This window comes from Polyodon spathula, chromosome 5, assembly GCF_017654505.1.
Source record: "Polyodon spathula isolate WHYD16114869_AA chromosome 5, ASM1765450v1, whole genome shotgun sequence".
NCBI classification, from domain to species: Eukaryota; Metazoa; Chordata; class Actinopteri; order Acipenseriformes; family Polyodontidae; genus Polyodon; species Polyodon spathula.
The window spans coordinates 6969829-6996093 of NC_054538.1; the positions used below are offsets into that span (position 1 = coordinate 6969829).

The following is a 26265-nucleotide window of genomic DNA, read 5'->3' on the forward strand; positions in this document are numbered from 1 at the left end:
ATTTTGGGCTGGGAACCTTTGGAGAGCCCATTGCATCCCAGCTACTGCACAGTAAAGGGTTTGACACAGCACTTGACAAGCAAGCTTCAACACAGTCTAAGACAGGATGTCTGGTTAACCTTATGACACAGAAGCTCAAAAAACCCAGTCAAAAGAAGGACTATTCAGAGAACTATGAAACTGACTGAGAGAGGCCTTTCCCAAGGACATTTTAAATATCCAAAAAAAGAATGGAACAGTTTTAAAATGAAAAAAGAACACATTTTAAACACTAAATAACACAATTAAAAAGGACAACACTATTGTTTCACCATATTTAAAAATACACAAAAAAAGGTTATTTTATGATGTAACTATAGTAGAATAGCAGTATGGTATTTTAAAATTGCTTTACGTTGCATAATCTAATGATTGGAGAACATGGGTTTTGTATTTGCTTTTTTCCTACATATTTAAGAATGTACATTAACATTGTTTACCAAGACAAGATATTGCTGTTTCTTCTAAGTGTTTCACAGACTTTTTGATGTATGTTTAAAAATTGTAAAAAGCCATTAAAAAAAAAAAAAAAGTGCTTGTAAAAAACAAAGCCCGCCTGACACAGTCTATACAGCTCCCTGTGTGGAGATGGAGTCTTGTAATGCACGACTAAACTACACACAGATATTAACTTCAGATGCTAGTAATACATCCTGTGACATCATTAGTGGGGGTCTGTCATTTTACAACTAAAATTGCACTAAAATTGTGATTTAAAGTAAAGTTACAAGAATGTTTTTTAAACCACAATTTCAGGCACTGCTAACTTCAGGTCGCAAACAGGAAATGACTACTTTTGACCTTTCCAGTCCTTGGCTTTGCACCAACTATGTTCTAAGCTGAACCAATTAAACCTCAAAAATTGAGACCCTGGAGTGGAATGTCCCTCTGTGACTGTTAGTCCACGTATAGAAACAACTCCTAAGAGAACACTTCACCTAAATTAAACAGATTTTTCCCACTGTAAATACTCAGCCTAAAGGAACACAAATTTCGCTTAAAAGAACAGCTTTTTGGCACCACTAGTGATTCGTTCACAACTGATACAGTACTGTTTTGTAACCTGATAATTTGTCATCAAACTTAGTGTACCTTGCAGGTCAAACACAAGATAAAACACAAGGTTAAAAATATTAATAAACAACAAAGATATGACTGACTTTGTGTGGTGAATGGCCACACCCACTCAAAAATCTTGCTGGCCAGAAAAAAACGGAAGTTACCTACAAAAAGGTAAACACACATGGCGACGGCCACTGAAAATATCGAAGATGAAGTCGAAGGCCCAATAATTTTAGGTAACAGGGGCCACAACCCTACATTTCTTAACCACTGGCGAGGCAGCGGGATCCCACTGATCAACACAGGCAGCGACTAAATGGGGATCGACAAGAAATAGGGTTGAGGACTGCAAAACCTGTGGCGGATCAGCAACACTGCATGGTGAATGTATTTTCCAAAACTGTAATGTGTTTGATTACCAAAAATATACGCTTCAGTATCTATACTCTGTAATTAGTTTATATAGTTTAGTGATTGTCTGTTATGGCCTATAATACCCATTTTTGTCATTTGGTCTGATCACAAGACACAGTGTCACAGAACAGCTGACCACTGACAGTGACACTGAAATCTTTTCAAAGAAATCTTTTCAATATATAAAGCTGACAAGACAACCTCAGCAATGAATATGGAAAAATAAACGTTTCTTTACCTCACCATTACATCCGTGGTACATATTTTCTGATGCAGTAAAGTTTGGATAGTTGTTTGTAATCCAGAAATACAGGTTTATATCCCAATATGATAATGCCATAAGAACTAGTTACATGTTTTGTGTCCTGATGATGCACACACAATAATTAAAGTGTCTATATAATTTTATAAGCGAGTACCGATATTATGACTGCAGGTTTCTGTCAAAAATAGTGATGTAACCGAAATACTGTAACTTACTCGTTAGGTAAGCAAGGGAATTAAGAGCTAACCTGCAGTCCACAAAATGATCTCCGGAGTAGGTGTTCAATAGCACTTGTTTTACCCCCGCCTGTGCTGTTTTAGGTGACACAGATGTTTCAGCAGCACGATAATTGCTGGATGAATCAGCTTATAACTACGATCTTAAAAAGTGCATCATAACTTATTTGTGATCTCTCCGATACTTGACCCCTTTTCAATCCACTCTTTTCCACATGATCACTGCAGCTAGTTTTATTCATTTTTATTATTACTGTGTACTGTACTCAATGCACACTTTTGCAACAGCCTTGACTTGGAGAGTCGTATTTTTCAAATTTTATTTTCATTACAAAAAACAAAAACAAAAAAAAAAAAAAAAAAAAAAAAAAAAAACCTTGCCTTATATTTGGGCTAATATACAGTGTCGAGAAAAAGTTTGTGAACCCCAATGATAATTACAGAAATTCCATAGTTTTACCATGACAGCCTTCTTGAATCAAAACCTTTTCTTAACTATCCATAGGGTTTATATTAAACAAATCCATGTCTTTTGACACAAAATGATATATGAACTAGACAAACAATGAGTAATTAAGATTTAGGGTATGTGAAAAAGTAAGTGAACCCCTGGTTTTATCAGATCAATTAAGGGGATAATTAGAATCAGGTGTTTAAATAATTAGGTAGATCTTAAGAGGTGCGTTTGGGAGGCCCCACCCTATATAAAGATCAATATATAAAGAAACTTTGCGAGTTTGGTCTTCACCATACAGGTGTGTGGAAACACGTCATGCCACGATCAAAAGAAATCTTGGAGGACCTCAGAAAAACACGTATTGATGCTAATCAGTTTAGAAAGGGTTATAAAACCATTGCTAAGGATTTGGAGCTCCACCAATCCACTGTCAGACAGTCTACAATTAGAGAAAGTTCAAGACCACAGTCACTCTACCCAGGAGCGGTCGTCCTACCAAAATCTCTCCAAGAACAAACTGGAAAATCATCAAGGAAGTCACACAGAAACCCAGAGTAACATCCAAGGATCTGCAGGCCACTCTCGCCTTGGCTAATGTGAGTGTTCATGACTCAACTATCAGAAAAAGACTGAACAAGAATGGTGTTCATGGGGATAGCCAGGAGGAAACCACAGCTCTCTAAAAAGAACATTGCTGCTCATCTGCAGTTCGCCAAAGAGCACATTGATGATCCACAAGAGTTCTGGAACAATGTTCTCTGGACAGACAAGTCAAAGGTAGAACTTTTTGGCCTCAATGAGAAATGTTATGTTTGGCGAAAACCAAACACTCTGTGTGTGTGTTCATAGTGGTTTCTTATAAAGCCTATTTAAAGAAAACAAACATTTGGATGTGCACAGAAGGTGAAGCATCTGACTTCAACCTGACTCGCTGCTTGCTTCTAAACCCCATGCTATACTCAAGTAAGTCGCCCTCTAGATAATCGCTGTCGAGAATCTGCGCGCTATTGTCCATCTCTGTGCTGCTGATCTTGCTCCTTCCATTATGCACACTCTCAACCTGTCCCTGGACTCTGGCTCAGTTCCTGCTGCCCTTAAGCTTGCCCAAGTTACACCGGTACTCAAAAAAACATCCCTTGACCCGGCTGACTTATCTAATTTCCGTCCCATCTCCAATCTCCTTTTTCTCTCCAAAACTCTCAAAAGGGCTGTAGTCAGTCAGATGATGAAACGTCTTTCGGATAACAATCTGCTTGAATTTCCACAGTCTGGCTTCCAGCCACACCACAGTACTGAAACTGCTCTGCTCCAGACTGTGAATTATCTCCTGCATAATGCTGATGTTGGTGCTCCCTCTGTGTTTGTCCTCCTTGACCTAACAGTCACATTTCACACCATAGATCATGGCGTTCTTATTGACCACCTTCAGAAATATGTTGGGATCTCTGGAACCTGTCTCTCCTGGATCTCCTCAATCTGCAACAATTAGTTTGAACCTAAATGCTAACTTCCCCACAACCTCAAAAGATTCAGTAGATTCAGTCCATCCCTCATAAACCACACAAGTGGCTCTACTTTCTTTTTACTACAATACACAGTATGTCAAAACACAGAGCAAACTTTCTCATGCCGTGCATGGCTGGCTAAACCACGGTGCTTCTGACAAACAGATACTATGCTAGCATAAAATAGACAAAAAATCATAGAATCGTAAAAAGCAGTAGCCTTTTTAGTGACTGGAATCTTAAATATATTAAATTTGCTGCCAGCAAATAGTTACTTCCATTTTAATCAAATTTCTAAACATATATTTAAGTATCTTTTCAGTGCAACATTTGTCATTCGCCTCCTGAAATGTACTTTATAAACAACCAAATTGCAGTTAAATATCTTCTAAGACATACTCATGCCAATCAGCTATTGTATATTTATTCCATTTGTGGACAGAAAGCAAGTATTCATTGGCGACCCACAACCTCAGAGAACACAATACGTTAAAATGAATTTAAGATTTCCTGATACTTGCCGTAATGCACTAAAATACATTTGTTTTTAAACTGAACTAAAGCCATTATTAATTAAAAAGGAGAGATAACGAACATTTCAAAAGTCCCATTGTTATTTAGGAGATCTTTTCTTTTACCAGATGCAACTTTAAATCACTGAATCGGTTAAGTGAGGACCGCTTTATCATTCACAAACACTGCATTTAATGTGTTTTAAACATCCACCTGCCTTAGACTGTTTTTGTGCATTGATTAACTATATACAAGGCCCTTCATTTTCAGCTTATTACTTTGAATTAAAATGGGAATTCATCAATTTTATCATTATTATTTTAAATAAACAAAGTTAACAATTTGGGTGCAAATGATCCATTTCCCGATTTTACACGTTAGTTTCAGGGGTGATATTGGTGGAGGAAGAAACATACTCTCACTTCCTTCTAGTTGCTGTGAATGCCAACAACTGCTGCTAACAATTGAGTGACCATATAAAGTGGGTAAAGCTAACCTGCACCAGTACTACAGTACGTTCAACAGACTTAAAACAAAGGGTGTTGATGGCATAGAAGTACTTGATACATGAATAACACATTAAATGAAGAAGACTGTAACAAAAGTAATGGATGTTGCCCCCTCACTCACAGATATTTAAGGTTCTCCAGATCTTCAAACACTCCTCGTGGGATTCTTCTGATTTGATTATTGTTCAGGAGCCTACAAGAGAAAGATGAACACATTATAAAAAAAACCACAAAAACATTTAACACTGCCTTGCAATAATTTTAGGGACCATTCTGTTGGAAAGAAATAATATATCATTTGTTTTATGGAAAGAATGTACAGTAGGAAATCTGCAGTCATATTTGAAATAGGTACAGGCTTGTCTATAACGCATGTTTTTACACAGCGGATTAGACAGATGGCCATAAGATGGTCAAGCAAACAGACATGACAGGGTGTTAAATAAAAAATAATCTCATAAAAATAACAAACTGTCATCCTGGGCATCATCAACCATCACATCCCCCACCCCCAAATCAATTATTATTATTATTTAGTGCAGCACAAACAGATTAAAATCGTCTGATTTAGCTCAAGTGCGGACAATCAGTGTTAATTGGGCAAATGTATCAAAGTGAAACAAGAAAATAAACCTCCTGGATTTGTGATAATTGCTGCCGTTCTTGAGCCCTGCATACATGAGGAAACGTGTCTCCAGAAACACGTTTCTTCAAAAATTGTCAGGAAACATTGTTTGGAAACTTTTTCAAGCAGCACGCTCCAAAAAAGGAGGAAAGCCTTATTGTACCTATAGTGGTGCTACACTTACAACTGCACTAAACCTTTATAAAAGAAGGTGGAAAGCACAGGAAGAGTCATGTGGACTGTCATGTCATGTGTTCAACTGCTGAGATTACAAGAATGCTCAATACAAGGTGTAGAGCATTTCTAATTCAGAAGATATTTCTAATTATAACAAAATCAAGTAGTAGAATGGTAAGGGATGGTGTCTGTGCATCAGAAACGACGTCACAGAATGGAGACCAAACACAACTGCTAAGCAGTCTACCTGGTCACTGCTCATCAATAGGAGGAAGATAGCTGTCGAGGACGGACACATCTGAAAGACAATACCCAAAAGTGTGTCAAACTGACAAACAAAACAATACTTACAGTGTGTTGAGATTTTTAAGTCGTCTAAAAGAGCCAGGCTGAATATCTTTTATTCTGTTAAACCTCAAGTCTCTGAAAAGAAAAGGAAAACAAATTATTGTTATATGTCTCTATATACAATAAAGACATGCAAGCGTATCATGTTTCTGTTGTCATTAATGTATGAAGTTTGAAAGCAAGATCATTTACATTGTGTTTTATTGCCAGGTGCTCAGACCAGTAACCATTGTGTTTACTTGAAAAAGAATAGTCCTTCATACTTGCAACAAGTCAATATCCCAGGGCATCATATAAAGTAACACTACTATAAATGTACTCTGTAAAGACATTTTGCCTAAAAGTGCGACAGCAACATACCCTCAGGGTTGCAGGTGTGAGTACTAGACTAAATGAAAACACATCAGCATTAAATTTGGTTAACTTCAAAACCCCTTTCCAAATACAGCCACCCAAACTAGATTGTCCCATGATTTATCCTCAAGCTAGTCTGCTTTAGGCAGGGTAAAGCTTTCCAGACAACACAAATAAACACATTTCATAACAAAAGGCATTCATCTCTAGGTCTGATGACTAATATGTCTGCAGTGTTACCATGGCGTCCCATGTCTGCACTACAAGTTCTTAACATTGCATAGTGTAGGTCATATTCTTACTGACATCCAAGGTGAACTCGGAAAAATTGATCCTACTACTGAAAACATGTTATCAAGATGTGCACTGTTCAAATACACAGAGGATGCTGAATGATAGCACCCTGTAGTGAGTAGTTTTTCGAGATTTACGATTATACTGTAAATTTACAGTATAATCGTAAATCTCGAAAAACTACTCACTTCTAAATCTTTTGTAGTCATTCTTGTATTACTTTAGTATAAATACATGTTAATTTGGATTCATATGTTGTTTTTTTCTGACTTTATGTGAATGAAAAGACACAAATTCGCCTGTTTTCTCATTGGAAATAGTGATATTTTGAAATGTACCTGTCCTGGTCACAAAATCAGTTTGTGGGGAATAACAGCCATTTTCTATACTTTTGATGCATAAGCAAGTAGGAAATAACACTTACTACCCAGGAACAAAAATTGTGTTACATAGTGTAGTTTGTGGTATATGGTTTTTATTCACCACAGGGGGATGTTTCAATAAATTATACCACAAGTATATATTTAAAATAAAATAGCAATAAAATTTGGATTTTTTTTATATTTAATTTTTTACCAATCTTTACTTTCATTGTCAACAGACTATGCTTTGACACGGATTCATTTCAAACCCTGTTTATGGCCTCTTCACAGCCGTCTGTTCAGATAGAACCTTGAGTTCAGTCTGTCAGTCTCTCTGTTGTTTCTTACCATTACCAGTGTTAATGAAGGGGTACAGACTGTTTGGATAAGTCAGACGCAGGCAGATCGGTAACTGGCATTTCTTGACTAACCTCGTTCTCAAGGAAATCTGAGTCCAAATCAAAGGAACAATAGAAATCTGAAATTATTTGAGACACTTTTACAAGTTGTTATAAAACCACGTATCAGTGGCTGTACTGTTTGAACTACCAAAGTGCAGCTCTGTTCTAAATTTCAGCAGCACACCACCGGATTGGAATGCAAGCAAAGACCCATTGAAACTACTGCCTATAAGCATGGTATTCCAATTATGCATCCCACTGAAGTGGAATAACAAAAATGTATCCCAGGCTAGATAAATCCATGCTTGTGGTATAAACATTATTGTACAATGAGATCAGAGTGGATAAAAGGTTATAACAGCAGGGAGACACTGTCTAAAAGTACATTTACAGCTTTACTCTTCAAAAAAAGAAACAGCACAGCAGATATTTTTTCTTCAATTTACAAAACTTGATCAAAATAATTGTATTTTATTTAAACCCGTTTTGCTGACAGTGTCACAGTCAGGATTGAAAACGCATGACGTACGCCAAAACACGCGATTATTCCCAAAACTAACACCATTTGCTTAAGACCTGCACTATTCACGTGCACTCACTGCATGTGTAACATGCAGAGATGTGGCTACAAAAGTGGAGGACTCTCAGCTTGCATGTCTTACTGGTGTTCACTGTAGACATTTGAAGTTATGCCTAGACTTACTGAGGCTCAACAGAATAATGCTATTAGACATTTGGAAATCAGCGAATCTCAGTCCGCCGTGGCACGGCATCTGAATTTTTCCCAGAGCACTTTAGGATGACTTTGGCACCGATACCAGCAATGCAAACAACAATTGACTGCCCAAAATCCGATAGACCACGTGTGACGACTGCAGACCAGGTCAGATTTATACACCAACGTCATTTACATGACAGGCTCACCACTGCAACCTCTACAACATCTGCAGTACCAGGAATGCGTAGAACTTCCGACCAGACTGTCAGAAATAGCCTATGGGTAGCAAAAGGTATCCGAGCAAGGCCAGTTACAGGAGCGATTCTTACGCCGCAACATTGTCGACTACGACTTTAGTGGTGTCACAATCAGAGTATGGCCCATACAAAGATGAACAAACATGGCGTACAGTGATGAATCCAGATTTCTGCTTCTACGTGCAGATGGAAGAGTCTGGGTATACAGCCAACTATGTGCAACAGGTTGACAGATCTGGTGGTGGCAGTGTCATGTTGTGGGCAGCAATCTCAGACAGTGGCAGAATCAACCTTGTTCATGTTCAAGGTAACCTGACAGCTCAGCGCCACTGTCATGAGATCATACACCCTCATGATATCCCATTCATGAACCACAGTAACGTCATTCTCCAGCATGACAATGCACGACTGCACACAGCCCAGGCCAAGATTTACATTTTCATTTAAAAATTACATTTTTTAATGCAATTCACTTATGATACATGTACATAATATAAGTACATGTATCATATAATGAAATATTAAGTGTTTATAGACAAGTTTATACAGTTAAAAGCATAGCTAATCATGAAAAACCTGGTTTCAAGCAGGTGTACTCAAACATTTGAATGGTACTGTGTGTGTAATATATATATATATATATATATATATATATATATATATATATATATATATATATATATATATATATATATACACACACATACAGTAATCCCCTGCTATACGAGCTATCGATATACTAGATTTCAATTATACGAGACACAGAAATGAATACCTGTTTTTCCATTAAACAAGCATACTTTCGCTCTTACGAGAAGGGAGCTCGCAAAGCGGCCGATTGGATTGCATTTGCGCAAGGCGTACGTCACAGCATTCACCACCACCGCCGCTATCCCAGCATGGGAGCCTTCTTTGTCTTTGTGCCACTCTCGTGTTGTCTCGCGTGCGTAGCGGTAGTCAGTTGACTACAAACTGACTACAAATTACAACAACGCCTCCACCACAACACCAGCACAGACAAGACTTTTTCGGCGAGTGGTGTTACTTTAGGATTAAGACATTGTTTGTCAGTTAAAGATTTGTTGTCAGCTGAAGAATTTTTTCTCTTCTGCTATCTCTTATTTACTTGACTGTTTTTTTTTTTTTTTTAATTTGTTGTATATTTAGTATTCTATATTAATTTTCTTTTTCATAACTGTGCGTTATTTATTGTTAGCGTTTTTACAACTTCATTAATATTTACTATAGCGTACGTTTTCTCACGCTATGACAAGCGAATGAAAGAAAACTGTGTCAGCCCCGGTCTTTATTTGTGGGGGATTCGTGCATACCGCAAGAGATTGTTCATTTGTCATTTAATTAACAACTTTAGGCTAAATTTCTTTAATAATTGATACAGAATTTCAGTGATTTCATATTTAGATACCGTTCTGTCCTTTATTAAGGGGAATTTTGAGTGTTGAAGAGGACATTTTTTGGGCTCTGGAACCAATCGAAGATTGTAACATGGGAACTAATGGGGATTTCATTTCCGTTATACGAGATTTCGCCTAACGAGCAGTTTTCAAGGAACGAATTACGCTTGTATAACGAGGGATTACTGTTGAGAAAGATATGTACATATCTTATATATGTGTGTGTGTGTGTGAAGAAAAACTAATCCTGTGCATTATATATAAAAGTCAGTGTCAGTGTTTAATTATATATATATACACACACACACCTTCCTTGACAACCTCGGCAGCGTCCCAGTAGGTCTCTAGGGAGCACTAGAGGTCATAACCCCAGTGGACCGTGATGATGGGATGTCTCCTGGCTTATCTGCAGAGTTGTATTTTGTTCATCTTAACTGAAGATGGCTGTCTAGTTGCTCCTGTTACCTTGCCCTTTCCATTGCTTATAAGGGGGTGGGAAGGAATGCAGAGTCATCACATTTCCCTACTTTTGTTGTTTTAATATCAACCCTAACTGATGCATTAACTAAGTTTTTCATAAAAAGAAAAAAAAAATTATATAAAACATTCAAAAAGTTAAAACATTGGCTATCACTCACAACATCTGAAATCCTCATGCAACACATTTCAACAAAAACTTTGAAAACAATACCGAACTTCAAAGAATACAATAAAAAGGAATACATGTTTATTTGAAAACTACAACATTTCTAGAGATGAGCTAAAAATAAAGTGATTAATTGCATCTTGCATGCATGACAAAATACTGGCATGCTCCAGTCTAAAACATCTGAAAAGTTGATCATATTCTCTGAGCAACTTCCCAAACAGGGATTTGAACAATTTTAGCTGATCTAACAATGTGAGCACTGAGGTTAGACAGCTTTTACAAGTCCCCAAACACAAGCACTGCACTGGATCACATAGAGCTGCACATTCTCTTGTTGTTTCTTCTTCTTCACATGTTAATGAAAAGCTTCTGTTAATTTTAAGTCATATGTTGAGGAAATTAGAGGATGTAGAATTGTGCAAGTGGATAAAAACAGATGTTTTCTACTGAGGAGACCAACATGGTTTGACATGTCCTTAACAGTACAACAGCAAATATAGCTAGGTTTTTGGATGCATGCAAAATGTTGAAATGATTTAAAAAGAAAATTTAAAAAAAACCACACACCTGGTTCTAGTCAGAAATTTACATACCCCAATAAAAATGTATAATTTCTAGAAATTTCTTAAAGAATTTTAGGAAAAATCATTGTAGCAAAAGTTTTGCTTTTGTGGGTGAGGACAAATTTATTTATTTTTTTTTATACAAGAAATAGATGTCTACAATTATTTATTTCCGCAATTTTATTACAAAAAATATTCATGCTATGATAGTATTGTCTACAAATTTAAAAAAAAAAAAAATGCTGAAATAAATTGTGGACATCTATTTCTTCTTTTTCCTCATCCAGACAACCAAAACCTTTACTTCAAAAGAATAATTTTCAGTCATCACATTTCCCTACTTTTGTTGTTTTAATATCAACCCTAACTGATGTTGGGCACTTTAAGCAAGGCATTTCAGAAGGCGGTGCTTGCCTTTGTCCCATTAGATTCTGGCTCCTTCTAAAGTAGCACAACGCCTTTGTCACAGATGGCTTTCCATAGAGATTATTACATGCATGCGTACAATCCTGGTTTGTTTCCTTTTGCTGACTTTTAAAATAGAGGCTCAAGAGCTGCTGTGTTGATTCAGTGTTTTTTGATATGTGTTACTCTCACATATCACATGCAGCTTTTTCATTTGCCAGTTTTTTAAACGGTTGCACAAATTCTGGTGAATATTTGTTTTTGTCAAAAAATATTCATTTGAATATTTGCCCCAGCATTAATTAATTTTTATATATATATATATATATATATATATATATATATATATATATATATATATATATATATATATATATATATACACATACACACACACACACACACATTATCTATAGCATACCGTTTTTATATTCATAGTTTTGTATTCATATTAAGCATACTGTATTCATAGCTTTATTACATGTACAGCCACATTCTTTCCAATAAATGTATTTAAAAAATGTTTGTGCGATACATGGCTATGTAAATATGTGAACATATAATACAGTAATTCTTTGTTTACACAGACAATACTAACAAAACAAAAAAAATCACCTTGGCTGTTGCATTCATACAATATTTAATTGCAACTACATATTTTTTTAGCTAGCTTCAGAATCAATGTCAGTTTATTCTGTGACCAACACTTTTGATTGAATGGCAGAATAGTAACTAACAGAATACGTTATATTGGTTGAATTTATTCAATGAAGCTGTAAATAAGTACAAATACACATTCTTCAAAACTAGAAAACAACTGGAAAAACATAAAACACACATACCAATCCTAATCTGGTACGTTAACTTTTTTTTCAAAGGGACCATAGCTGAAGCCACAAGTGGTGCTCCTATATACAGAAGCTTGAACCTTTGCTGAGATTTAATTTATAAAAGATTTTAAAAAATGAAGAAAAAAAAAAGGTCAGCAGCAGCTTGCTAAAATCCCACTCTCAACTGCCGCTGAATTTAGAAATCTATCAAGAAAGGACCCTATTGGCTCTCACACTACAAACAGGGCAGCAGATGACAGGACCAGCATTAACAAAAGCCTCAGGTTTCAGGAGCCTCCGGCAGCCCTGTAACATTACCCCTACAGAATTCCACCGAGGCGTGCTGGGGCAGCACAGGCTTTCCATCTGCAGAAGGAAGAAGCCTGGATATGACGGGCCCAAGATAAGAATACATAGAAATCAGAACCACGTCTTAATTTGTAAACTTTTCTATATTATATATGTTTAACTATGTGCAGGTTTGAGGGTATTTGGTGCCAGTATTACCCCACTCAAATTGGTGTTTATAAAGGCAAGGCATCTTTCAAGCAACATTTTATAATCAATAACGGATTGCTTGAATCACGCAGAGCTTCTAAAATTGTCACCTAAAACTAGTTGCCATGGCCTGAAGTCAGTCCAGCTGTATGGCACATTTACTAAAAGCATCTTAAAACGCTACCTCGCTCAATACAGTAATAAAAGACCTTTTAGAATGTACAGTAAAGATTCGTTAGGAATGTATTTCATGGCTATTCAATGTTTCTTCCATTCTTAACCCTCTACTTTCCAGCGATAGTACACCAGGAACATGCCAGCACGACTTCATGCCGCTCTACACAACACTGACTTCCTTTTGTTTTGTCCCTTATTTTCCCCAATTGAGCAGCAAAAGTTTCAGGCGAAACAAAAACTCCTGCTGAGCCACTTACATATGACATCACGTCTACCTAAAACAAGGCCTTTTTCATAAAAAAATTAAATAAATAAATGTACTGTCTAGTATTTTCTTCTATTATTCAAATGAATGCTGCCCATTTTCATGTGCCAGGGGGCCTCAGTAGCACAGCAGGCTGAGTTTATATGGACCTGGCAGAGCTGGTCTCTTCTCCAGCAAAACTGACTTTAATCCCCATGGTAACTGCTTTTCTGCCTATGCAGGCATGATTAAGGGTATCATGTATCAGAAATCGACCAATCACAGTTAAGTATTTGCCAAAATTCCAGTACATATTATCCTGTACATAGAACCCCTACTTAATTCCAATGTTTAAAAAAATAAATAAAAAAACACAAAGAAAAAAAGAAAAAGGGAAACTCATACCTGGTACCTGTTGTAAAATGAATCACTGTATTAACTTCACACTTTTTATGAACTTAACTAACTCTGATGAAAGATTACTGGTCAACATTGCTTTTAAAAAACACATGTTAGGGGGTTCCCCCCCATGCTGCAGCCAAAGGGGGGGGAGGGGGGAGGTGGGGGGTGGCAAAATTACTGCATCATCATTCACACTGGTGTTACTATAAAATAAGCTGTTCATCCCTGTGAGACAGAGCACTCTCCATTGCTTTTGCCATTGCCTGACATTAAGTTTTTGCTGCAGCAGAAGAAAAAGGTGCTTTTCTCTTTTTTTTTTTTTTTTTTTTTACTCTTTACACTCAGCCCTATTTCCACCTGTTTTTCTCATTTTTAATTTATGTATGTTTAACTACTGGGTAGTTGGTACTGCATGCATGCAGCATATCAAATGAAAGGCCACAAAATCTCCCATCATACTATGTAAGTTGCAAGACGATCAGGCATACTAAGTGGTATAGATGAGAGTATATGTAAAAAAAAAAAAAAAAAAAACTTTTTCCCAAATAAATCATGTTTGGTCATTGATAATTTTATATATACACACACACACACACACACTGTAATCATAGATGGCTCAAAAAAAAAAAAAAAAAAAAAACACACATAAAATAAAACGCTGCACCACTGAACCTCAATATGAAGTGAACTTGGGAGGAAGCTGAGTGTGAGGCTTAACTTCAGGCAGTCGTAGTTCCAGCTCGGAGTACTGCATACGACACTGACTGCATCATAGTGCCCACAAAAGGTACCACAAAATATTCCTGTCAGGACAACTGAGGAAGTCAGCACCTCCGGTCACTTTTTTTTTTTTTTAAGTAACAAAAACGCTTATTCACGGCCAAACATGAACTACTTTAGATGTGTAATGACTGCAGTGCAGGATACTGACCTTGGGTTTAGGGTTTTGGTGTTGGGAGAGGATTATTCACTGTTTTATTAACTATAATATGATAAGCAATCAGAGTGCAGTGTCCAGTGTTACTTACTGCAGTATACCGAGTTTCTATAATCCTTAAAGATAGCGGCATCACATACAAGAGAATAAAGTTTTGCGGCACTTAAAATATCCAGCTCTACTTTTATTTATTTATTTATTTTAACCAGACCTACTCAGAATGCGGCTCATAATGCTTTCGTCACGGACACCCACTTCCGTAAAGATTTTTGTAGCGTTTCAGGCATTCGAAATTGGTACAGTAGTTTGGTGTCTTAAAATATCCTTGAGGGTTTTTCCAGCCCTGAAAGTTGCTGATATGTGGGACCAACTTGGAAAATGCGCGATTCTCTGGTAGGGAGTCTCTGACTGTATGTGAGATGTGATTTTTCACAGTTTGAGCAGCCAGAACCACTTTGCGATCCTCTCCCAAACTGCTCGAGATGACATCTCTGATAAAATGAAAGCCACCCTACACACAATGTATTAACTTATACATCTGTGTCAAACCATCCCAGCAGATTTTTATTATAGCAATACTAGATGTAGTAGCTGTCACTTATTTCTACATTTGTGATCTACAGAAAAATATTATATATAACAAATGTCCAGCTACAGATCTTTTTAAAATCAGCCTTTATAAACTGCAATTGGTGTTTTAGACAGTTCATTACTTCTGCTCCAAAAGTTTCCTTTGGTATCAATCACAGCCTTTCGTGTGCAACACAGGATTCGACTAACAAACTGGCATTCCAAAAGCAATGCCTGTCAGGCTGTTTCAACAAGCTCTAATTCCAACGTCAAAGTCAAAGCGGGATTAAAGTTATTTTGGGAAAGGTCAAGATTGTGAAGTTGTTAGGTTTTGACAAAAAAAAAGCAAAACTAATTACATATATTATACACACACACACACACACACACACACACACACACACACACAATGCTCTTAGTTCACTGTACATGTTTGGCTTTTATAAACAGACAATGCAAAATATACACAGAAACCTGCAAAAGTCTGGATTTGTTGCACAAGCTCCCTAGTACAGGTATAAAGGTGATCACAATAACAAAAGCTGTTAAAAATGCTGCTGAGCCAAAACTTGTAATAGTTCACCCCTTGAGAGAAAACCTTGCTGGATTAAAGACGAGCTAAAGCATTTCTAACAAACACTAGCTTCCACACACTGCTTACGGTTTCTGTTACATTATATTGTAGATACTAAGTATTTTGACACCAGTCCAGAAAGCAAGGCTGGTAATTAACACTTGTCCCTGGGGCAAGGGGCATTAGGAATTTACTTCTAATGCCAAATAGTTTGACTTATGGACACAGCTAGCCATGGTAAAAGCCCCAAATAATATTTAAACCAAAACAACTGTTGAACACTCCCAGAGAATTTACAACAAGACCATCCAGAAGTCACCGGAGATACTTTAAAACCACATTCGAAGCCTGTGGTACAAATATTGGAGGACAAATCCCTTCCACAGGTACCAAAATGAACGGATACTTATCCATGAATCCACTGACGGGGCATCATACATAGAAAAAAAAAAAAAACAGTGACTCATCTGTACTCCATTGCAGTAAACTTTCAAAATCAGACATTTAAAAAGAGCCGGAAAATCACCCCGCACCCCCACCTCACCAACAGCATGACTGTTCGATAATGTTTCAATATCTGTTGGTTGTTATTTGTATAAATACCAGTTTATGAGTTTGCTGATTGCTTTTAAGCTACAAACATACTTTCATGCAGCAAACAAGACTGTTCATACAGAGCAAGATTGCAGAGTAATAAATGAGATACTGTCTAAACTAAAAACACCTAAACATAATAAAAACAGGAAAATCGGGTTAAATAAGTTGATGTATGTAAATATTTTTCTCTCTTCCATTCAGAACATTCATTCAGCTCAAAAGGTATCGAATGCTATTTGCATCTGCATTAAGCACGACTGGGATTATTTTGAGATATGCACATACGTCAGTGTGGTTCATTGCATTTTTTTCCATGTGATTACTTACATTGTTACTGTATTTTTCAAACGTAAACTTTCGGTATTATAAATGAGATGTACTTTTAAAACATCAAAACACATCTCAAAATAATGCAGTATTCGGCATGACCCGTACTTAATACTTTTAGACATGTCGTGCATTTATATGCAGAGAAGATTTAATTACTTCCGGATTGACTAGCCTGCGCAGTGAACTATATAAATATTTCGGTTTTGAGGTGGCAGACAATGGTATGGAAGAGTAAAACAATATAACAAGACCTAGTTTTTCTTCATGGATATTCTGAAGCAAAGCTAAGTAAGTTGCTTTTCTTATGTAAATATCTGTTAACGTCTATATATGTTTCATATTGCAATTGTGTTATTATATTTTTCTGTGTTTTGGAAGACTTGGATATTATAGATATCGAAATATGTGCACGATATCGATATACAATTTTCATATCGATGCCCACCCCTAATTTAAACAAACTAAAATTAACATTATATATATATATATATATATATATTTTACATTTAACCCTGTTGTATTGAGCCCAGTACAACATAAAGAAGGTTTACAATAAAGATATTTCATGCTATCCTATTTCTCTTTTGAATAGATTTGTTAAGTATAATGAGTTTTGACACATTTTGCCTTACTGGCCTAGTAAGGTTTTAGCAATCTCATTTTGTAAATTTGAGAATATTAAACACAATCAGAACCATTCCTCCATTGTGTCAGTTAGAATTGTAGATCTGTGTGCATATGAGTGCTGAATTAGGGATTTTGAAAACCACCAGCCCCCAACGGCTCAACTCTGAACAATACACGACAAGAAAGGCTCAACAACATCCAGCAAACACATCTGCACAGCGTGCGTCTACCTCATTGTTACCACAAGGTCAAGCCCAGCAGGGAAGAAGATGAAAAAAAAAAACACAATTGCAAAACATCACGGACAATTAATTCAAAACAAACAGACAGACCATAGGAAGTCCACAAAAGCATTTGTATTGTATTGAACTCCATGCAGTCAGCATCCGAATGTCAATAGCACATTAGCACACTGCCCAGATCAGTTCCTTTGAGGGGTGAATGGGGGAGGGGGGACAATGGAGAAACCAAACAGCTATCATTTTCTTTCAGTGGAACATGGTCTGACTACCATTCCAACATTAGGCAAGAAGTCACTAAGAGGGAATGACTCAGATGCTGTCATGGCCACAAGGACCGACTGAACAAACAAAAAAGCACACACACCCTCTTTCAAAAGCACTACATCAAGAGAACAAATTAAAATCTCAACTCATTGTGAACACAGAGACACTGGTTTCAGTCAGTACTTTTTTAGGGTGCTGGAGACAGAACCGAGAATAGAACACAAACATGGTCAGGTTCGAGGACTACTTTGAGTGGAAGTAAAAAGGTGCTTCCACTGCTATACCCGATTTCCCCAATATCTAGATAACCCCAGATTCTATACTCTCAACTTGCGCTATAAAATAAGACATACATGAACATGCATCTCACAAGAACAGTGCTACTGAGAGTGATGGGGACGAATATAATATTTGTGGGTATACACTGTATAGGAAAGACAGGCAGGACAGAAGAGGAGGAGGGGTAGCGCTATACATAAGAAACAGTCTTGAAGCCCAGGTATTAAACCTGTACAAAGAAAATAAAGCCAAATCAATATGGGTCAGAATAACAGACAAAAATTCAAAAGGGCATAATAATAGCAGCATGCTATAGACTGCCAGATTCAGACGGTGAGCAAAATAAGCTGTTATACAATGACATTAGAAATGCATGTAGCAAAGGAGAAGCCATACTAATGGGGGATTTCAACTTCCCCCAAATAAAATGGGAAAACCCAGTGGGGAGCACGAAGGATGAAATTGAAATGGTGGAAATGGCAAATGACTGCTTCCTAACACAATTTGTCAAGGCACCGACTAGAGGGGAGGCATGCCTTGATTTAGTCTTTTCAAATAACGAAGACAGAATAACTAAAACAGAGGTCAGAGAACCACTGGCAAACTCAGACCACAACATGGTCTCATTTGAAGTGTTTTAAAACCCCAAAAGCAATGACTAAAGCTAAGGTTTACAATTTTAGAAAAGCAAACTATGAAGGTATGAAACAGAGACTAACAGAAGTAGATTGGAATAAAATAGAGAAAACACCCACAGAAGGATGGTTGTTCTTCAAAAATGTAGTACTAGAGGCGCAAAACAACTACATCCCTAAAGTAGACAAATCTAAATGTAAAACTAAATGGCCAAAATGGTTTAATAGATCAATTAAAAAAAATATTCAGCGAAAAAAGGCACTTTACAGAGCATTAAAAAAGGACCAAAAAGAAAGTATGCAGAAAGAGTACAAAGAACTGCAAACACAAGTCAAAAAGGAAGTTAAAAAGGCCAAGAGAGAAATAGAAATGAACATTGCTAAGGGAGCTAAAACCAATTCCAAAATGTTTTTCCAACATTACAACAGCACGAGAACATTCAAAGAGGAGATTAAATGTTTAAGAAATACAAATGGCAAAATCATAGATGAAGAAAAAAAAATAGCAAATATATTAAATGATTACTTTTCACAAGTTTTTACAAAGGAAGATACTGACAACATGCCCCACATGTTATCCAGTTCCTATCCAGTTTTAAATAACTTTAGCATAACTGAGGCAGAAGTGTTAAAGGGACTAGGAGCTCTTAAAATAAACAAATCCCCTGGGCCGGATGAGATCCTCCCAGTAGTACTCAAAGAAATGAAAGAAGTAATTTACAAACCGCTAACCAAGATCATGCAGCAGTCTCTTGACACAGGGGTGGTGAAAGGAAGATCGTGTCTAACTAACTTGCTTGATTTTTTTTGAGGATGCAACATCGATAATGGATAATTGCAAAGCATATGACATGGTTTATTTAGAGTTCCAGAAAGCTTTTGACAAAGTCCCGCACAAAAGATTAATTCTCAAACTGAACGTTAACATGTAGAAAACAGAAAGTACTGATTAGAGGAAAAACCTCAGAATGGAGTGTGGTAACCAGTGGTGTACCACAGGGATCAGTATTAGGTCCTCTGCTATTCCTAATCTACATTAATGATTTAGATTCTGGTATAGTAAGCAAACTTGTTAAATTTGCAGACGACACAAAAGTAGGAGGAGTGGCAAACACTGTTGTAGCAGCAAAGGTTATTCAAAATGATCTAGACAAGATTCAGAACTGGGCAGACACATGGCAAATGACATTTAATAGAGAAAAGTGTAAGGTACTGCACGCAGGAAATAAAAATATACATTATAAATATCATATGGGAGATACTGAAATTGGAGAAGGAATCTATGAAAAAGTTTTTGTTGACTCAGAAATGTCTTCATCTAGACAATGTGGGGAAGCTGTAAAAAAGGCTAACAAGATGCTCTGATACATTGTGAAAAGTGTCGAATTTAAATCAAGGGAAGTAATGTTAAAACTGTACAATGCACTAGTAAGACCTCATCTTGAATATTGTGTGCAGCTCTGGTCACCTCGCTATAAAAAAGATATTGCTGCTCTAGAAAGAGTGCAAAGAAGAGCGACCAGAATTATTCCGGGCTTAAAAGGCATGTCATATGCAGACAGGCTAATAGAATTGAATCTGTTCAGTCTTGAACAAAGAAGACTAAGTAGCGACCTAATTCAAGCATTCAAAATTCTAAAAGGTATTGACAGTGTCGACCCAAGGGACTTTTTCGACCTGAAAAAAGGACCAGGGGTCACAAACGGAGATTAGACAAAGGGGCATTCAGAACAGAAAATAGGAGGCACTTTTTTACACAGAGAATTGTAAGGGTCTGGAATCAACTCCCCAGTAATGTTGTTGAAGCTGACACCCTGGGATCCTTCAAGAAGCTGCTTGATGAGATTCTGGGATCAATAACCTACTAACAACCAAATGAGCAAGATGGGCCGAATGGCCTCCTCTCGTTTGTAAACTTTCTTATGTTCTTACTCTTTGAATCCTTCCCAGTCATGGATCATGCTCCATTAACAATGGACTAATCTCAGTGATTCCATTAAATCATTAGCGGCCTTGCTGGAACAAGGATCTTGAGTAAATGAACACTGACTGCACTAGAGCGCTGTAGTGTTATGTTTGGACTTCATTCCCATGCACCTTTGCCCTTTTCATTATTCTCTCACTTTTCCTAGATTGACTTCACAGCTATTTCTGAACGGCCAGCTAATTATTTTTTTTTTCACAGCTTTTTCTAACCTCCTGAGCATATGGGAAAGGACAGAACATTGCTCTAAGGTCCCAAAGGCTTCCAGGTCTGAAATACAAATGAGCCTGTTAGTGAAGCCTCTCAGGTCTTCAGACACCTGCAAATCAAGTGCACTGATCCTTTACTGAAAGAGCATTCGCAATAGAAATCTAAACGTCACAATACCACAGCACTCTGTACCTTTAACATTTTTTTTTTTAATGCATGCTGTATGAAAGCCCCCCCCCATTGATAACCCTTGCATATATGATACTATATATACTTTAAAAAAATGCTGTACTTTGAATATGTAAATGTTTCTATTTACACAAAATGGATATGGCTAACATTATACACATTATAAAAAAAGATTTATTAAAATATATTATTGTGTACTTGAATTACTCTCAAAAGTATAAGACACCTTGCTATTATAAACACTTTGCAGCACCACCGTAATTAAACAGTTTAAGTAACAACCAAGACAAAACCAAAATAGAAAACACATCTTGTACATCCTACAACGACAGGAAGGGGCAATGACTTTTCCTTTCAACAGCTATCCACCCCGGACCTGCTAGCGCAAATCACAAAGCTTTAGGGATTCCTCCCTTTACATTCCACAATACCACAAAGAATATAAAGCCTGACAACGCTTGACTGCAGCAAATTCCACATAATGGCAGTTCTTTTTTCACATCCTAAAAACACTGCTTTCGTTTGTACTTGCCACTTTAAAATTACAATTTCAAACACGACAATAAAAAACCCAGTATCCTCAGGGCATTAAATGCAGCTTGGCTCCTTTTCGCTCTCCATATCTCCACTTCAAATCACTTGACTTCAGCTTCTCAATTAAACTCATTGTTAGTAACACAGTTCAGACACATTCTTGTAATAAAGGGAATCGAGTGCCATTCATTCACCCCCTCCCCAGTTATAAAAATAAAATTCCAGCTCCACATAAATTAATAAATATGACATGCTCAAATTCTACTTTCATCACAGCTGGACAAGGGGTTCACGTCATATACACAACTCTAAAGCTGAGATACATATCTACAGACACACACTATTCTTCACTATACTGTCTAAGAGGTGGGGATGACAAAAGCAATGAAAAAGGAAAGGTTGTCTTGGATTGTAAAGCCCTCTCTCATCTCCAGTGACTGGCCCCAAATTAGCCCTGTGTGTTATTAGTTACTTTTAGGGGCTGTGTTTTCAGGACCCGATAATGTTCTACATGCTACAGAAAGCTCTGATCAGCGCCTCTCCTCAAACTCATTGAAATACTGCTTGTTTTATTCTGTCAGACCTCTAATGGCACGTAGAGGTTCAGGGTTTCTACAGCTGGATATAATACGCTTGGTAAATAAAGCACAACTTTCCTTGAAGTAGATTACTCGTAGAACTGCTGACGACTCCATTTAGGACAGCGTTAGCCAACAGTCCTGAAGTCACATCTGCTCTAGGGACAGGCAGTGGCTTACTCACTAGAAACAGTCACCCATTGGTAATAAAAACCCAAGATAAAGAATGCACAGGCACTAAATCTCTAACTGGCATACTGTAACATGAGGAAGGGGCTGTGAGAATGATGTCACAAGATGTCACCACCTTCATGTTGCACTTTAAATACTAAACAGTCCTGTTTTCAGGCAAGCAGACATTTCCAGGAACCACCTGTCTCCACTTTATGTTAAGAATATTTACACAATTTGCTTAAGTGTCTTTCATAGAGTGCAGTGGGACTCAAGTAGGGGGCGGGGCTAGAGAGTCATCGTGACCTTTTAATAGTTAACACAGTGGCTCTGTTTAAGTGCGAGTGTTCCCAACCATCATAATGAAAAAGTTAAATAAGTAAACATTACTACCACTACCAAAATCCAAACTGAACTATGAACTGACATGTGAAACTGCAATGTAAAATGACAAACAAGTTACGAAGGGTATAACATCCATTATGCTCAGTTTCCCAGCCAAGGAAAACTGTAAAGTTACAACTAGATAAGGTTTGTTGTTTTAACTGACAATAATCCTCATAAGCACATTCAGGCTACAACTCATTTTCCATTCGCTATACTGTACAGTTTCATTTCTGTATTGTGCTTTATTTCTCCCGAACAACCAACTGATCCGTGCATCAGAGTAACCTGGAGCTTTGAAATAGCATGTGTGGATAGCAAATCAAGCCTCACTAGAACAAGACCACTTGCATTTTTTTTTTTAAATCTGGCAGCAACCATGTTCTGTTTCGGACCATGCATGTGGGATGTGGATCATACTGTTACTAGAACTTTAAACCCCTGAACTTCATATAAGAGGACATTGGGAATAATTTCCCCTGGCGAATTAGGTCACTGTTATATCCATGTCTGGCTAAATTATACCAGCTTCTACTGTATCTAAACATTTCTATAAATAAATATAAAATAGTATTATTAAAAAAAAAATAATAATAATAAGTCAAACAATCTCATGTATTTCTATATAATTTACATTTTCTGTTATGGAAATCCAAGATGAAAGACAAGGAAAAAAAAAAAAAAAACACCTGACATTTATACCTAAACCAGATACAGCTGGGATAACAGCTGAAAATGTAATGAAGAAAAACAAAAAAAGAATAAGGCATGTCACCCAATCAAAAAAGTGAACTGTTCCAAAAAAGCTTATGACTGCACAAGGAATCCGAGTCTATTTTTCCAGATGGGGAGGGAGAAGGAGAGTCACGGAATGCTGGAATCGTTAGACACTCTTACCAGAAATGAACTCTCTTTAAATCAGAAGCTGTCCATTGTTCACACAGACGAAAGGAGCATATAAACAATCTGCTTCTGATATTATTTAAAAAGGTCTAGAGACAGCCTTTAAATCCAGCATAATGAAGTGGAATTAAACACTTGAATGCCTAAATATATATACAACACTCTGGTCTAATGGATTTAATAAAATATTTTTTCAATATAGATATCAAACAAAATCACAGAAAATGTGAACAAAAATACAGATCAAAGAATCACGAAAAGTTTTCAGTACAAAACGTCACACACTGTCAAAATGAAACCATTACAAAGTTAGTATCAGGTATGACGTCCCTGAGCATTAACACAATTCTGGCAGCGTTGATGCATTGACCTGGTCAGCCTCTGGATAGCCTGCTGTGGGATGTTCCACCGCTCTTCCTGTACAGCTGCAGCCAGCTGGAGAAGGTTGGCTGGTCACAGTTGTCTCCTGTGGATGACACGGGATTGGGTCCCACAGATGTTCTGTTGGACTCAGGTCAGGAAAAAAGCTGGCCACAGCAAAACCTTGACATTGTTTTCTAGAATTCGTGAAATTGTAATCCTAGCACTGTGTGGTCTTGCATTGTCCTGCTGGAAAATCGACACTTCTGGATTGGCTTGCAGGAAAGGAAAAACTGTTGCCTCAAGGACTTGATCAATGTATTGCTGAGCAGTAAGGTTGCCCTCAATCTGCATCAAAGGTGTTCTTGTGTTAAAGGAGATTCCTCTCCACATCATCACACTTTCACCACCATAATGGTTGGCTTGAACAATGCAAGTCAGCACAACGGTCGTGGGTCGGTGTGGTGACCCTCTGCCTTCTAGGAATTGGCCTGTCCCTCACAGAGACAGTTTCCTGCTTTCTCTGGACTAGTCTGCTGATTGTTGAAGCAGAACATCTCATTCTCCGGGCAACTCCTCTCACAGACAGGCCACTTTCAATCATGCTGATAGCAACCAGGCAATCTTCATTACTCAATCAGGGCATGGTCGTATCTTTCGTTGTTCTTGTGTTAATTAAAATCATGTCTTTTCGAATGGCTATTTATACAGATTCTTAATCAACTCATTTTGGCAATTTTAACTCAACTCAAGTACCAAACACTGAGCACCTGGCGATTTTATGAAATCACATGACTTGAGCTCATTATTTTGTTATCCTACTGAACAATACTACTCAAACAATCAACAAACCTATCTGCTCACTATTTAAAAAGTAAATAACACTATAATACATACCCGGGTTACTTAATGACTACATTTTGAAAAACTTAGGTTTTATATTATATAGATATATACTATATAGTATATATATATTGATCTATATATAGATATATATTATATATACTATATATATATATCAATCAGTCTGAATGCTTTACATAGAATCTCTGAATGCTTTACATAGAATAAGAGCACACAGGTTTATAATTAAATGAACACAGTTCAATTATTCTAATATTCAAATAGTGTTTGCTATCAACAGTCCTAAGGAAACCAGCCTCGTTCATTTTGAAAGAGCAGGCAAACAAAACTTGAAATACATGGCAACATTTCCCCCAGCTAACCTCTGTAGCACTGGAACAGTGCTAATATTTCCCCCAGCTAACCTCTGTATTACTGGAACAGTGCTAACATTTTTCCAGATTTAAAAAAAAAAAAAAAAAAAAAATTTTTTTTTTTTTTTTTTTTTTTTTTTTTTTGCAACACACACTATCACCATTTTGCAATGCAAAAACTCGAGGACCCTCAATATCCGTTACTCTAAGTAAACAAACAATGGATTTTCTGTATTACTGTATATAACATATGGAAATGCACGTTCTGTGAGTGCGCTACGTGAAAACCTGTAAGAACAGACTCCAAAATGCAAAGGCTGACTTCACTCCATTTACAGGCAGTTTCCAGGTCAGGCGTAAAACTGTTTTTTCTTGGATAAGGAAATAACCAGGCAACTCAGTGGAAGGAATGCAGTGTACTCTGCCCATGTTAGTTAGGACTCCTGGCATCGCTGGCCTAAGGCTTAAGCAACATTTCAGTGGCTTGGAGGTAGAAGGTATTACGGTCTGTTGCTATTAAGGACATTAACTGTTCTTTACTGCTACTTCTTGTACTTCAGCTACAAATACATATCCCTGTCACACGACTGTCAGTACTGAATTAGAGCGAGCAGCATCATAAAAGAAAACCAACCATATATAAAAGTGACATAGAGGTATGGACAGACAAACACCTTCATATACTGATCCCTATTTAGTTATATTTTTTAGTTAACAGACCCAAGCAGACAAACACTTTAGCGAGTGATTTCCGTGCCGAGCGTTTTGAAGCTATAGTTGATTTTGTAAAGCAAGTGTACAGACTTTACACACTGCACAGCCCATACCTAACAGCGGGGGTACATTCTGGATACAGAAACACTCAAAGCTGTATTGTTTTGATCACATTGCTAATATTCTTTGTTACACCGGTACGGTCTCTCTTTACCTAGCAAGGCTGACATGTGAGGCTATATTAAAA

The 26265-nt window shown here is 37.1% G+C and overlaps 1 protein-coding gene across 2 annotated transcripts in view; it reads right to left on the bottom strand.

Annotated features, from left to right (window-relative positions):
- The window catches only part of LOC121315494 (peroxidasin-like), a 69980-nt gene that overhangs the window by 41657 nt on the left and 2058 nt on the right, over positions 1 to 26265 (bottom strand). For both annotated transcript variants that reach the window (XM_041249624.1, XM_041249623.1), the window contains exons 2-3: positions 6154 to 6225; positions 5122 to 5193 (exon numbers count right to left, since the gene is read on the bottom strand). In XM_041249624.1, coding sequence (XP_041105558.1) covers positions 5122 to 5193; positions 6154 to 6225 — 144 coding nt within the window. The remainder of the gene's footprint in view (positions 1 to 5121; positions 5194 to 6153; positions 6226 to 26265) is intronic.